Genomic DNA, 12,900 nt, shown 5'->3' with positions numbered 1-12,900 from the left:
GGGGTATAACGAGGCGTTCCCAGGCCAGTCGAGACATATAGTCTCTCCAGCGTTCTTGGTCTGCCCCGGGCCTCCTCCCCGTTGGACATGCCCGGAACACCTCTCCAGGAAGGCGTCCAGGAGGCATCCGAACCAGATGCCCGAACCACCTCAACTGGCTCCTCTTGACGTGGAGGAGCAGCGGCTCCACTCCGAGTCTCTCCCGGATGTCCGAGCTCCTAACCCTGTCTCTAAGGGAGAGTCCAGACATCCTGCGGAGAAAACTCATTTCAGCCGCTTGTACCCGCGATCTCGTTCTTTCGGTCACTACCCAAAGCTCGTGACCATAGGTGAGGGTTGGGACGTAGATTGAACGGTAAATCGAGAGCTTTGCTTTTCTGCTCAGCTCTCTCTTCACCATAACGGACCGGTACAGAGCCCGCATTACTGCTGACGCTGCACCGATCCGCCTGTCAATCTCCCGCTCCATCTTTCCCTCACTCGTGAACAAGACCCCGAGGTATTTAAACTCCTCCACTTGAGGCAGGATCTCACTTCCAACCTGGAAGAGAGCACTCCACCCTTTTCCGACTGAGTACCATGGACTTGGACTTGGAGGTGCTGATCCTCATCCCTACCGCTTCACACTCGGCTGCAAACTGGTCCAGCTCAACTGGAGGTCCCGGCTTGATGAAGCCAGCAAGACCACATCATCTGCAAAAAGCAGACATGGAATCCTGAGACCACCAAACCGGACACCCTCCGCCACTTGGCTACGCCGAGAAATTCTGTCCATAAAAATTGTGAACAGAACCGGTGACAACGGGCAGCCCTGACGGAGTCCAACTCCGACTGGAAACCAGTCGGACTTACTGCCAGCCATACGAACCAGACTCCTGCTCTGTTTGTACAGGGACTGGATAGCTCGTAACAAAGAGCCCAGTACCCCATACTCCCTGAGCACCCCCCACAGGATACCCCGAGGGACACGGTCGAATGCCTTCTCCAGATCCACAAAACACATGTAGACTGGTTGAGCAAACTCCCATGCACCCTCCAGGATCCTAGCGAGGGTAAAGAGCTGGTCCTGTGTTCCACGACCGGGGCGGAATCCGCATTGTTCCTCCTGGATCCGAGGTTCAACTATCAGTCGGACTCTCTTCTCCAGTACCCCCGCATAGACCTTACCGGGGAGGCTGAGGAGTGTGATCCCCCTATAGTTGGAACACACCCTCCGATCCCCCTTTTTAAAAAGGGGAACCACCACCCCAGTCTGCCAGTCCAGAGGCACTGCCCCCGATGTCCGTGCAATGTTGCAAAGACGTGTCAACCAAGACAGCCCCACAACATCCAGAGCCTTGAGGAACCCGGGGTGAACCTCATCCACCCCTGGGGCCCTACCGCCAAGGAGTTTCCCTACCACCCCACCCCCCCCCCCCCTCCGGGGTCCCCAAGCTCTGCTTCCTCTGCGGAAGGCGTGCTCGTGGGATTGAGAAGATCTTCGAAGTATTCCTTCCACCATCTGGTGACGTCCCCAGTCGAGGTCAACAGTTCTCCACCCCCACCATATACAGTGTTGGTGGAAAACTGCTTTCCCCTCCTGAGTCGCCTGACGGTTTGCCAGAAACTTCTCGGAGCCGACCGAAAGTCGTTTTCCATGTTCTCACCAAACTCCTCCCACACCCGAGTTTTTGCCTCAGCAACTGCCGAGGCCGCGAGCCGCTTGGCTCCTCGGTACCTGTCGGCTGCCTCCGGAGTCCCCTGAGCCAACCAGGCTCGGTAGGACTCTTTCTTCAGCTTGACAGCCCCCCTCACCCGGGGTGTCCACCGAGTGCAGGGATTGCCACCCCAACAGGCACCGACAACCTTGCAGCCACAGCTCCGTTCAGCCGCCTCAAGAATGGAGGTCCGGAACATGGCCCACTCGAAGGCCCGAAGGCGCAGGGAAATTACCCTCTCGTCCACTGGGGTAAACCCCAACGTACAGGCGCTAAGCCGGGGGGCTATGAGTAAGCCCACACCTGCCTTACGCCTCTCACCCTGGGCAACTCCAGAGTGAAAGAGCATCCAGCCCCTCTCAAGGAGATTGGTTCCAGAGCCCATACTGTGTGTCGAGGTGAGCCCAACTATATCTAGCCGGTACCTCTCAACGTCGCGCACCAACTCAGGCTCTTTTCCCACCAGAGAGGTTACGTTCCATGTTCCAAAAGCCAGTTTCAGTAACCGAGGATCAGAACGCCAGGGCCCCCGACCCCGACCGCCATCCGATCCACAATGCACCAGGCCCGGATTACTACCTCTCCCACAGGTGGTGGGCCCATGGGAGAGTGGACCCATGTATCTCCTTCGGGCTAAGCCCGGCCGGACCCCATAGGTGAAAGTCCGGCCACCAGGCGCTCGCCAAGGAGCCCCTCCCCCAGGCCTGGCTCCAGGGTGAGGCCCCGGTAACCCTGCTCCGGGCAAGGGAGGCTGTGTCCATGCTTGTATCTTGTTCATCCGTGTCTTTATGGATCACTCTTTGTCTGGCCCATTGCCTAGGACCAATTTGCCTTGGGAGACCCTACCAGGGGCTATTGCCCCCGACAACATAGCTCCTAGGCTCACGCAGGCACGCAAACCCCTCCACCACGTTAAGGTGGTGATCCAAGGAGGACCCCTTAACCTTTAAGAATATTCAGATTGGAATTTGAATAATGATTATATATAATATCATATAATAATGAATATTATATATATATATATATATTCATTGTTTTTGAATAAATTCATATAACAGCTCCAGAATAGACAGACCATAGAAAACCAAAGAACCGGACAGAGCAATTGGCTAAAGTATTGGTCATTCAAATGTAAGCACACACGCAAGTAAATAGAGCTATACTGAGGTCAAGCAACAATTACTAAGGAAATGTCTGTAAATTTTTAGCCAATATTTTAATTATTGTGATAGACCTAATTTCGGTTAAAAAATATCCAACCACTCTACAAGCAAGTTTTAAGTTTATCAGGTAGGCCTAATGTATTATTTTCTTTCAGCATTTACTGTTTGTTTTTGTTTGTTTGTTTGTTTGTTTGTTTTTTGACTAAAGAACTTGTATCAAAGTTCAGTATCCAAGTTTAATCCATTAAATATTGGAATTTCTCATGGATTATATTAGACACACCTGCATTTAGAAAATATAAAGTATTTCTTTTTTACTCTGCAATTCAAATGTATCACACTGATTAAGCGTCTTATTAACAGTTGGCTTCCCTACAAGTATACTCTCGCACTGGAAATTGTAATCAGAGTAGCAATTTAATAACAAAGCTATGCTGTCAGTCACCTAATCATTCTCTGTTTGGTTATATAAGTGTTCTCTTCTGACCTGTGGTTTTGGAAACGTTCTAAGTTGTTAATTATTTAGGCACAGTGCTTTGAAGGTTGAGCTAAAGCAGGGAGTTGAGCCTCTATTTGTCTTTGACACACATACACACACTCCACCTGTTTTTTGTCCCCTGGTGTTCTCCCCAGGGGGTTTGTGTGTATGTGTCAGGCCTGTCATATGGAGGGAATCGCTGTTGATTAAGGTGACACTCACAATACAGTTCTAAACTGTGGTGCTTACAGGGAGGCTGACCTGTACAGATTGCATTTGGGAATGAAACATGTTTGTTCTATTTTTATTTTTACTGCCAATTTTTACTAGTCTGCACACACAGATGGGGCAGAGGAAATCACAGACTGCATCTATTATAACGAGGCACCTCAAAGCCATAAAACAAAAATAAACATACACTGATTAGCCAAAACATTAAAATGATGTAGTTTTCTATGTCCATTCAGTGTCATGGCAGTGCTGAGAATGATCCGAAACCAAAGGGGGCAACAAACTATGCAGACTAACAGATTGACTACAGTCTGTAATTGTATAATGAAAAAGTGTTCCTGTATGGTCAGTGGAACTAACAAAATGAACACTGAGTAAAAACAATGAGGTTATTTCCCAGGATTTACTACTCATATATACACTAATAAGCCATAACATTAAAAGGAACTCTTTGTACTCAGTGTTCATTTTGTTAGCTCCACTAATCATACAGGCCTGATTCCAATGCATTGTGATCAGGATCCCAGAAATAGAATGATCTGTACATTTATATTGAATTATTTTTATTCCTGATTGGTTCGTGCATGCACTATATATTGTATGAATAAATATTTATATATATATTTTTTAGATCAGACGTATTTAAATTTCACAGGAAAAATGTGTGAATGAGTGTGTGTCGGCCTGTGAAGGACTAGTGCCTTTTGCCCAGTGATTCTGCGTAGGCTCCAGAACCACCAGCGGTTACAGACAATTAATGAATGAATTAACATATAAAGCATTAAAGTACTTTGCTTCGTTATCTGATATGAGAGCTTTGAACCTGGTATGTAAGTTAAAGATAAGTTAGCATTACATTATATTAAATATATTTACAATATATTGTAAATTATTGTGTCTTTTGGTTGCTTTCTGTGATGTTTGGTTAGAGAACCTTTTATTACGGCAATTATATTATTTTGTTTTCTTGTGATTCAACTGTGATCTTGTCATGTAAGCCATTAAGACAGTTTATTTAAATTAGTGGCTTATACAAATCCCTAAAATATAGTACTCAAATTCACCCTCAATTTTTTCTCTTTCTGTCTCTCTTTCTCTATATCTCTCTTCCCCTCTTTGCAATGTTCAGCACCCCAGCCTTAAGTGCTTTGAGCTTATTTTATTTTATTTTAATATACTTATTTATTTTTATAGGAAATCCGAGAGAAGTTGCCTGCAGAACCATGTGTTACCACAAGTACTCGACTGGAACGGTGGATTCCATCTATTGAGATACTTTATCTGGAATTCCTTTAGTTCATTTAGAGCAAAGACCTGGCCTACAACCTTATAGGAGTACATTCTGACGTCTAAAGTGAAGGGAAGCATTTCTCTGGGTAACTGTTTATTCTTTTTTTTCTTTCACTCTATGGTTCCAAAACATTTCCTGCAGTGCCTCCCCCATGACCTCCCTTCCAATCTCCACTGGAATTTAAATTGTACTTTGTAAAAAAAAAACTAAAAAAAATTTTTCCTAACAAACAAAATAAAGTGCCAATTCATCTCTACAGCATAATTATTACAAATGACATGCATTATATATGTGTTCATTTGCCTTCCTGTGCCAAGGGGCTGCATCCCCCCCACTTTGGGAACTGGCTAGACTGTGCAGTAAATTGTAGGGCCTGTGACTGAAGATCTTAATTAGAATCTCAACCAATTTAAAATATTTGGTTTTACATGTACACTTATGCACGCACAAACACACAAAGCACAATCTGCACACACCTATGAAGATCTGACTCAGCTCCCTTACCCTGTGTCCATCCTCTCCTCTCTGCTCTGTCAGCGCTGTTGTCTTTGAGAGAGTGTCCATCTGTTTATTCTCTAGACAGACAAGACACACTCAAACATTCTCTCTGTCTGCCCTGCTCTAGCAAGCTTTGGAGAAGTCCACACTATATCGATATTCCTCACCCACCTATAGCTTGTTCCCTCTCTCCTGGTCTCTCACTCCTTCCTCTCCCGTTGCACTTAAGCCTCAGGGAATTGTTCCCATCACACACCTAATCTTAATATGGCTGCTAATTAGAGATGCACATGTCCTAATTAGGCTGCAGCAGTGACTGCCCCTAGCTGCAATTCTCTGAACACATACTGACCTTTGGAGAGGGCCAGACTGCTCTCTGAACCTCAACACATTTTTTTACTCCCTCTCCATGTCTCACACACCCACTCACACACACACACACACACAAACACACCCAAACATGCTACACTTGTTCTTCTATTTTGATCTAAGGCAGTAAATGGTAAATGTCAGTGCATTGGCCATCAAATCATGTAGGTGGTTGGGTTTGTTTGACACAGGGCTGTGGATGGCTGTCTCTCAGGGAGGATTGCTTCGGCCCCAAGGGACCTGCAGATCCTGTTTTGCTCAAAATGAGCCCACTGCAATGGCTAACTCTGCACTTTAATTAGTGGCATTATTCAGCTTTCTCCCTCTGTCACTCATTTCATATTTTCTCTTCCTCTCTGTCTGTCTCTCTTTCTGCCAGGCTGCCTGTTTTTAGAGTCTTTTCTGGCTGAGGCAGGGAGGAAATAGATGTGTATGAGAACTCATAACTTTGGATTACTTCTCTGAAAAGACCCCACTACCAGCAACAGTTATGGGAACCTGGAGAGGAATTACACGTGAAACCTGACTCATTCATCATATGGCTGAATTACTGAAGGTCATCGACAAGCATCGTCTATCCAGTTGGAGTTATATTTCTCTGGTGGTTGCTCTGATTTCTGCTGTTATTTAAACCACCTTGCTCTTCATCTTATGCTGTGAGGGCAGTATAGAAAAAAAATGTATAGGAATGATTGGCTGGTAAAAAAAAATACTACAAAAATGAATAAAACATAAGAGATTGAAGGTTATTGTTCTAGAGTTTACAGCAGCTGAATCTTTCCATGCCACATCCCCCCCCACCCCCAAAACCCCAAACACCAATTCGCCCTTCTCAGAAAGCAGGAAAAAGACGCTTTGGCAACTGCTCCCTAAGAGACTCAGTTTGCCCTGTTTGTTCACAGTTTTTTTTTCTTCACCTTGTTTCTGCCCTCCTCACTCCCTATGCCCCTGTGATGCTCCCTCGCCTCTGTGCCAACGTGGAGCCATGCCAATACCCGAGATGGCTCTGAACCCTGTGAAATCTTTGCACTGGGAGGTGTTCCCCCCGATGGCCACAGGCCGGGTTTATTGCACGGCCGCACTCTGGGCTGGGCGCCTTTATGTGCTGGGGGGCTGCAGTGAGAATGGCCTGCCACTGGACTTGGCTGAATTCTTGGATCTAGAGACACAGACCTGGTGTCAGCTGCCCCCACTGCCCACTGCACGGGCTGGGGCCTCGGCTGTAGCACTGGGGGAACAGCTAGTGGTGATGGGAGGCATGGATGCCCAGCAAAGTCCTCTGGCATCGGTGGAAATTTATCACCCGGATGAGGGGAAATGGGAGAGGAAGGCTGGATTGGGCCAGGCATCCATGGGTATAACCTCCCTGGAAATAGGTAAGAACAATGGTGTTTTTTTCCCTTATTAGAAAGATATGAGTAATTTATTCAACACAGTCGTTGAATAAGAATCAACCAATCAATCAGTTTAATTAGACACTTAGTTATATCATGATTCACCAGATTATGGATATAAATGAGACACTCACTATTGCTTGGGTAGCTGGAGAGAGCTTATATCGAGAGAGAAATTTTATTGTCATATTTCTTTTTCTGCTGGTGGTGTCTGATTAGCCATGTTTTCTCTGTTCAGTAATAGATAGTCACATAATAGTCTGCCTTAGTACTGTTTATTTATAAGCTCACAATCAAAACCTATAAGTCATATTGTTACACCCTTGCACCCTTTCTTATGTCTTCCCTATTCTGGAGTGCATTTTTAGGTGTGTTTATGTGAGACAGAGATGAGTGATGGATTAATGTTTAGTTTGATGATTGCTTTGCTTGTCTTCTCTTCCTGTCCTTTTGCTGCATTATTCATCAATTACTCCGCTCCTGATGGTCTGCTGCATTCATCATCCGTCTGTTCCACATACACCTTTTAAACAGGAAACAAACAATTAGGATAATTATTCTGCAACATAGCTCTTGTTTTTTGCTGTCTTTTTGGTTTTAGTTTGTCTGTCTCACTACATGCTTCACTGGCTACTGAATCTTAGAGATGATGTTTGAGAGGAAAAAATGAGAGAAGAATGAGGAAGTGCTAGTGGGAACAGAGGGTTCACTTCAATGAGCAGGTGGTCAGCTGCTGTAGTCTGATCTGCACAGGGGACGGGAGTCCCTGGCCCACTCACATCCACTTTAAGATGCTGCTGTCATATTTATATAAGTATGAATAATCTTTGTCTGTCATCAGTGGAGACTGGCAGGGGTGTGTTTGTTATTAGCATCAGGGATTTGGTGCAGGTTTTTTGTCATAAACATAATCCCTTTGACAGTGTATGACAGGCTTGACATTTAGACTAAAGTAGGGAAAAGTTAAGAAAGGGACTATGGACATAAACATGTTGGTTCGTATGTGTGTTAAAGTTGCACAGCTAAATTATATGTGTGTGTAATTACTTTCTTATTACTCATCCTTTAGCGCAAACGTGGGCTTCACAAATGGCTGCGTTATACCCTGTCGGAGCCTATAAGTCATAAATGTATACAAATCACAGCATGACCCACTTCACGCTGCTTCAAATGAGGACATACTAATTACTGTGTAGTGATGGCTGGTTATAAATTGCTCAACTTTTTCTGAGTAAAACTTACTAATACATTGTACAGCAATAATGGACAGAACATTCTCCTTTATTTTTTTGTGATTTCATGATGTAATATGTAACTATTTGCCAAAAAAAAACATATCACGGTATATTGTATAAATAGCTAATTTATTGGCAGATAGCTACATATTATTTTAGCAGTAGAAAAAAATCTGTGAAAAATAGAATATACGTTCATTGTCTTTTACAATGGATGGCATACTCTGTCTACAGACTGCAGAGAAAAGCTGTAGATGTCATGAAATTTGTCCAGTATCTGAGTTGGATTGTGCTCCATGTTCCTGAAGTGAAATAAAGTTATCCTTCTACACACTTCTACAGGAAAATCAGAATTAATGGAAATATTAATCCAGCAATATTCTGCGTTTGGTATGTGAAAGGAGCTTAAGAGTTTACTCTTTTAAGATTTAAAATCAGCAAGGTCCATAAATGGCACAGGACTTATCTATTTTTTTCTCTGTAGGATAATCCAAGAAAGTAGTGCTTTTTACATTAAAGCCATCTGCAAAACTTTTATTTAATGTCAGATTATTTTTCATTATTTAATCACATTTTCTAAATTTGGTTTTACTGCTAGGGGAAAATATTAAGATTTATACATTTAAAGTGGCATTACCAATACTCTGTAAGAGAGGAACAACCTGATATCAAAACCAGCCAGAAAGCATGGGATATAATAAACCATTCTGATTTTGCTCTACTTCTGAAATCAGGTACTTAGACATTAGAATTGTACTGCCCCCCTTGTCTGAATACCTCCAATCACAATGCCACATTAATGTGAGAGTGCAAAGACAGTGTTATAGAGAGCAAAGCACATATGATGGGCATGGTGAAAATAGAGTACTGAGCAAAATACACAAGAACAGAAAGGGAGAACTAAAACAAGCATGGTTTAAAATGAGAGCTTATGCTTGCTCGCTCCTCACTCTTGTGAGCTCAAGTTGGAGTATAACAGTGGCTCATTATGATGTAAAGGGACATTTGCTGAAACCACTCCTTCTGAACATGGATGAATTGTGTTATGGTGCTGGATCCTTATTATATTTTTTACCAAACATTTAACAGATGTTTCATTATGACCCCAGGGAGCTGCTTTAACTTGTGGAAAAATATTATAGCATGTCCCCTTTAAATAGAAAGGTTTGAGTCTGTTGTAACATTATGTGTAAATTTGCTTGTCACTTGTCTGTATTTTGGTTCAGGGCTTACTTAAAATAGATATGTCTACTGGAAGTTGTTATTTAAAGTTGAAATTATAATGAATATTGTTTTCTCCCTGAAGTTCTCACGCACTTTTTGTCTTTGCACTCTGTGCTATGTTTCCTTTCTACTTTGCGTTATCTTTGGGAACTTACTCCTTTGAGAGTATCACTGTGTATGCATGTCTTTGAAATTCATTGAATTGTATAATCCTTTGGTTTATCAGACTTATTTCTACACGAAGATTAGCATGAGTGGTATTAGCAATCGACGGAGGGTTTCCTTTCCTTTTTATGTTATAATATTTGATGTAGTGGAGTGAGGATAGGCCTAAATAGAAAAAATATATAAGCTGCCATTGGCCAATAGATTTGTACAAGACCATACAAGACTGTGTTTATTGTAGATTTAGATCCTGAATGTTCTGTTGAGAATTTAGATGAATGAATAGTCTGGGCATGGTGGCTGTATTGCCAAGAAATTTGTCAAGATGATTATGTGGTGTTTAGAGCTGATTGTCAGCATGCTGACATTTGGAACAATAAAACTATTTAGACTATGGAACAGTAAGACTATTTAGGTTAGCAGCTAGCCATTTACACTAGCAGTGTTGTTCTGATCACCTGCAGAACGCCCCAAGTCTCTATGTCAGCTGAAGAGGCTATGATTGACAGGGCAGCAACCTGTGGCTGAGGACAATTCTCAGCATCCCATTTACTCCTTATCTCTCTTTTTCTCTCCCTGCCTCCTTCTATCATTCTCTCTCTCTCTCTGTCTCTCTCTTCCCCATCTGATTTTCACTCTGTGTCTGTGTCTTCTCTAATTCTTCATTCTCCTCTTCTATACTGTATCCTTCGTACTTCCTGATCAAGAGAGCATTGCTGTTGCCTAGCAACAGGTGTGTGTGTGTGTCTAAGTGTGTGTCTGTGCTTGTGTTTGTGAGTGCGTGTGTATTTGACCCAAAGACATTTTTAGAACGAAGCAGGCTGAGTCGCTGTGCCAACCCATGACTCCCTCCACTCTTGTTGTTGCTGTTGTCAGTTCTTTGTGTGTGAGAGAAAGACAGGGTGCTTATTACTGGATCTCTATCAGCTCCACTACCATTAGCTTGGATTCTTCCACCATGCTCCAGCTGTGTTCATGCTTTCACATTTTGATAAGACTAGCTTTGTTGGAGATCCTTTACTTTACAGTGGACTTTCGTATTGTTGTTGTCTTAACAAAACCACTGAAATCCATGTTTAAATTTTTTTTACGCCATTAACATCAGTACCTTTAGTTCCGGCCACTTGTAAATACAACATCAGAAATCTTAGCTAACTGTAAATAAATAGAAGGACTTTACTCACGGGCGGCACGGTGGCGCAGCAGGTAGTGTCGCAGTCACACAGCTCCAGGGGCCTGGAGGTTGTGGGTTCGATTCCCGCTCCGGGTGACTGTCTGTGAGGACAGTCTGTGGTGTGTTCTCCCCGTGTCCGCGTGGGTTTCCTCCGGGTGCTCCGGTTTCCTCCCACAGTCCAAAAACACACGTTGCAGGTGGATTGGCGACTCGTAGGTGTGAGTGAATGTGTCTGTGTTGCCCTGTGAAGGACTGGCGTCCCCAGTCCTTCACAGGGCAACGATGATTCCAGGTAGGCTCTGGACCCCCCGCGACCCTAAATTGGATAAGCGGTTACAGATGATGGATGGACTTTACTCACTCAAATCAACATTTTTCAGGAGTCATATGTGTGTGTAGATTAATGTCAAAGACTTGCTTGACTTTGAAAGAAAATCTTTTTAGATAAAAACGCTTTTGTTTAAGAAGGTGACAATACTGCTAAGATTATTGGCTCCCCCTAACTTTGGCCACCTCCCCTGCTTGTGACAGTCAAACGAGACAGTTGCTACCACATTCAGTGGTTTTGAGAGATTTTCAATGAGAATACGTTTGTCCTGTGTTAGTATCCGTACTCTACATGTAAGGACTACAATGGTGGTAGATTTTTCCCCTCAGAGAAAAGGAAGCTAAATGGTAAGCTAACTTTTACACTGAGGGAAATATCTGCCACGAAATGGAAATGTGTTGTGTTCTACATGCAGTTTTGCACACAAAGAATTACAACACTCTTCGAGATACTTAAATATTGTTTAGGTATGTGATTTTTTGCAAGACTGATGTTTAAATGCCTTACTAAGATGTAAACTTACGTTTTATTGTTTTACCCACTGCAATTGGCAAAGAGAGAGAGCAGAATTGCACCATATACAGCAGTGGCCGGACTGCTAGAATGGTAAAAAAGAAGGATTATTACAGGCATGTCATCGGCCTACACCATAAATATTATTTCTGAAGTATTTTTATAGCCACAGCAATAATCTTTGCATAAAACATTTTTACTTTTTTTTCCTTAACGGTGTTTCCTGTATGCCTCTTTTTACTGTTCCACAGATTACCATTTTACTCCATCCCTTAAGTTGCACTTCATTACTCTTTCTCTCAAAATAATTTTTCTCTTTCAAAATACACTTTGGCTAATGTGCCTGATCTTCAAATGTTTCTTGGTGGTGCCCCAACCCCAGAGAAATCTACATTTCAATATATGCCTCTGAACATTCTCATTCTAGTATCTTCTTCTGCAGAGAGTTAACTGCTGCCTAATGTCTCCGTTTTGTCCTGCTTTACCAGGAGGGAACCTGCGATAGCTGCCAGCGAGCTGCTCCACACAGTGAATTATGCAAACCAGCAAGGACTTCTCTCTAAGAGATTGGTTTTATCTGCTGCAGACTGCATAATGTGCCTGAATTGAGGTCAGCACGAGCAATGTTTCTCATAAGTGAAACTCAACGGGTTTTTCCCCCTAATAAGACACTAAGTTCCGGTAGCCACCTCAAGAAGAATTTTGCCATGATATAACTATCTTGTATAATGCAACTGTAAGGTTGACTGACAAGTGTTTTGTTAAAGGAGATTTCCTGACTGGGTTTTTGGGAGGTCTGGTATTGATCAGGAATTTTATGTTTGAACTGTAAAATGAAATAAAACATTTTTATTAAACTTTTCAGAAAAGTGAACTTAGTGTTCTATAGGCTAATTATATTTGCATTCTTTAGCTTCATTAGAGTGTCACAATGCCTCTCTGTTGTACTTAGGACAGAAAGGAAGGGAATGTCCTGCCAGTCTGATATGTGTATTTTGGGGTGTATTTCTGAAGGTGGTGTCTGTATGAATGTGGGTACGTGAGTGTACTCATTATTTGAATGTGCCAGAGGGGATTGGGAGCTAGTCCAATCAGAGGTGGTGAAGATGCAGAAAAACACACTCTCACGCAAAAAGGTCC

The 12,900-nt window shown here is 43.1% G+C and overlaps 1 protein-coding gene across 2 annotated transcripts in view; it reads left to right on the top strand.

Annotated features, from left to right (window-relative positions):
* LOC136696663 (kelch domain-containing protein 8B-like) overlaps window positions 1–12,900 on the top strand; it is a 105,716-nt gene that overhangs the window by 10,281 nt on the left and 82,535 nt on the right. For both annotated transcript variants that reach the window (XM_066671260.1, XM_066671261.1), the window contains 2 exons: window positions 4,764–4,945; window positions 6,107–7,103. In XM_066671260.1, the coding sequence (XP_066527357.1) occupies window positions 6,713–7,103 (391 nt within the window). In that variant the 5' untranslated portion in view covers window positions 4,764–4,945; window positions 6,107–6,712. The remainder of the gene's footprint in view (window positions 1–4,763; window positions 4,946–6,106; window positions 7,104–12,900) is intronic.

This window comes from Hoplias malabaricus, chromosome 5 (genome assembly GCF_029633855.1).
Source record: "Hoplias malabaricus isolate fHopMal1 chromosome 5, fHopMal1.hap1, whole genome shotgun sequence".
NCBI classification, from domain to species: domain Eukaryota; kingdom Metazoa; phylum Chordata; class Actinopteri; order Characiformes; family Erythrinidae; genus Hoplias; species Hoplias malabaricus.
Note: the sequence above shows the minus strand (reverse complement) of the source record. Positions and strands in the feature narration are given on the sequence as shown.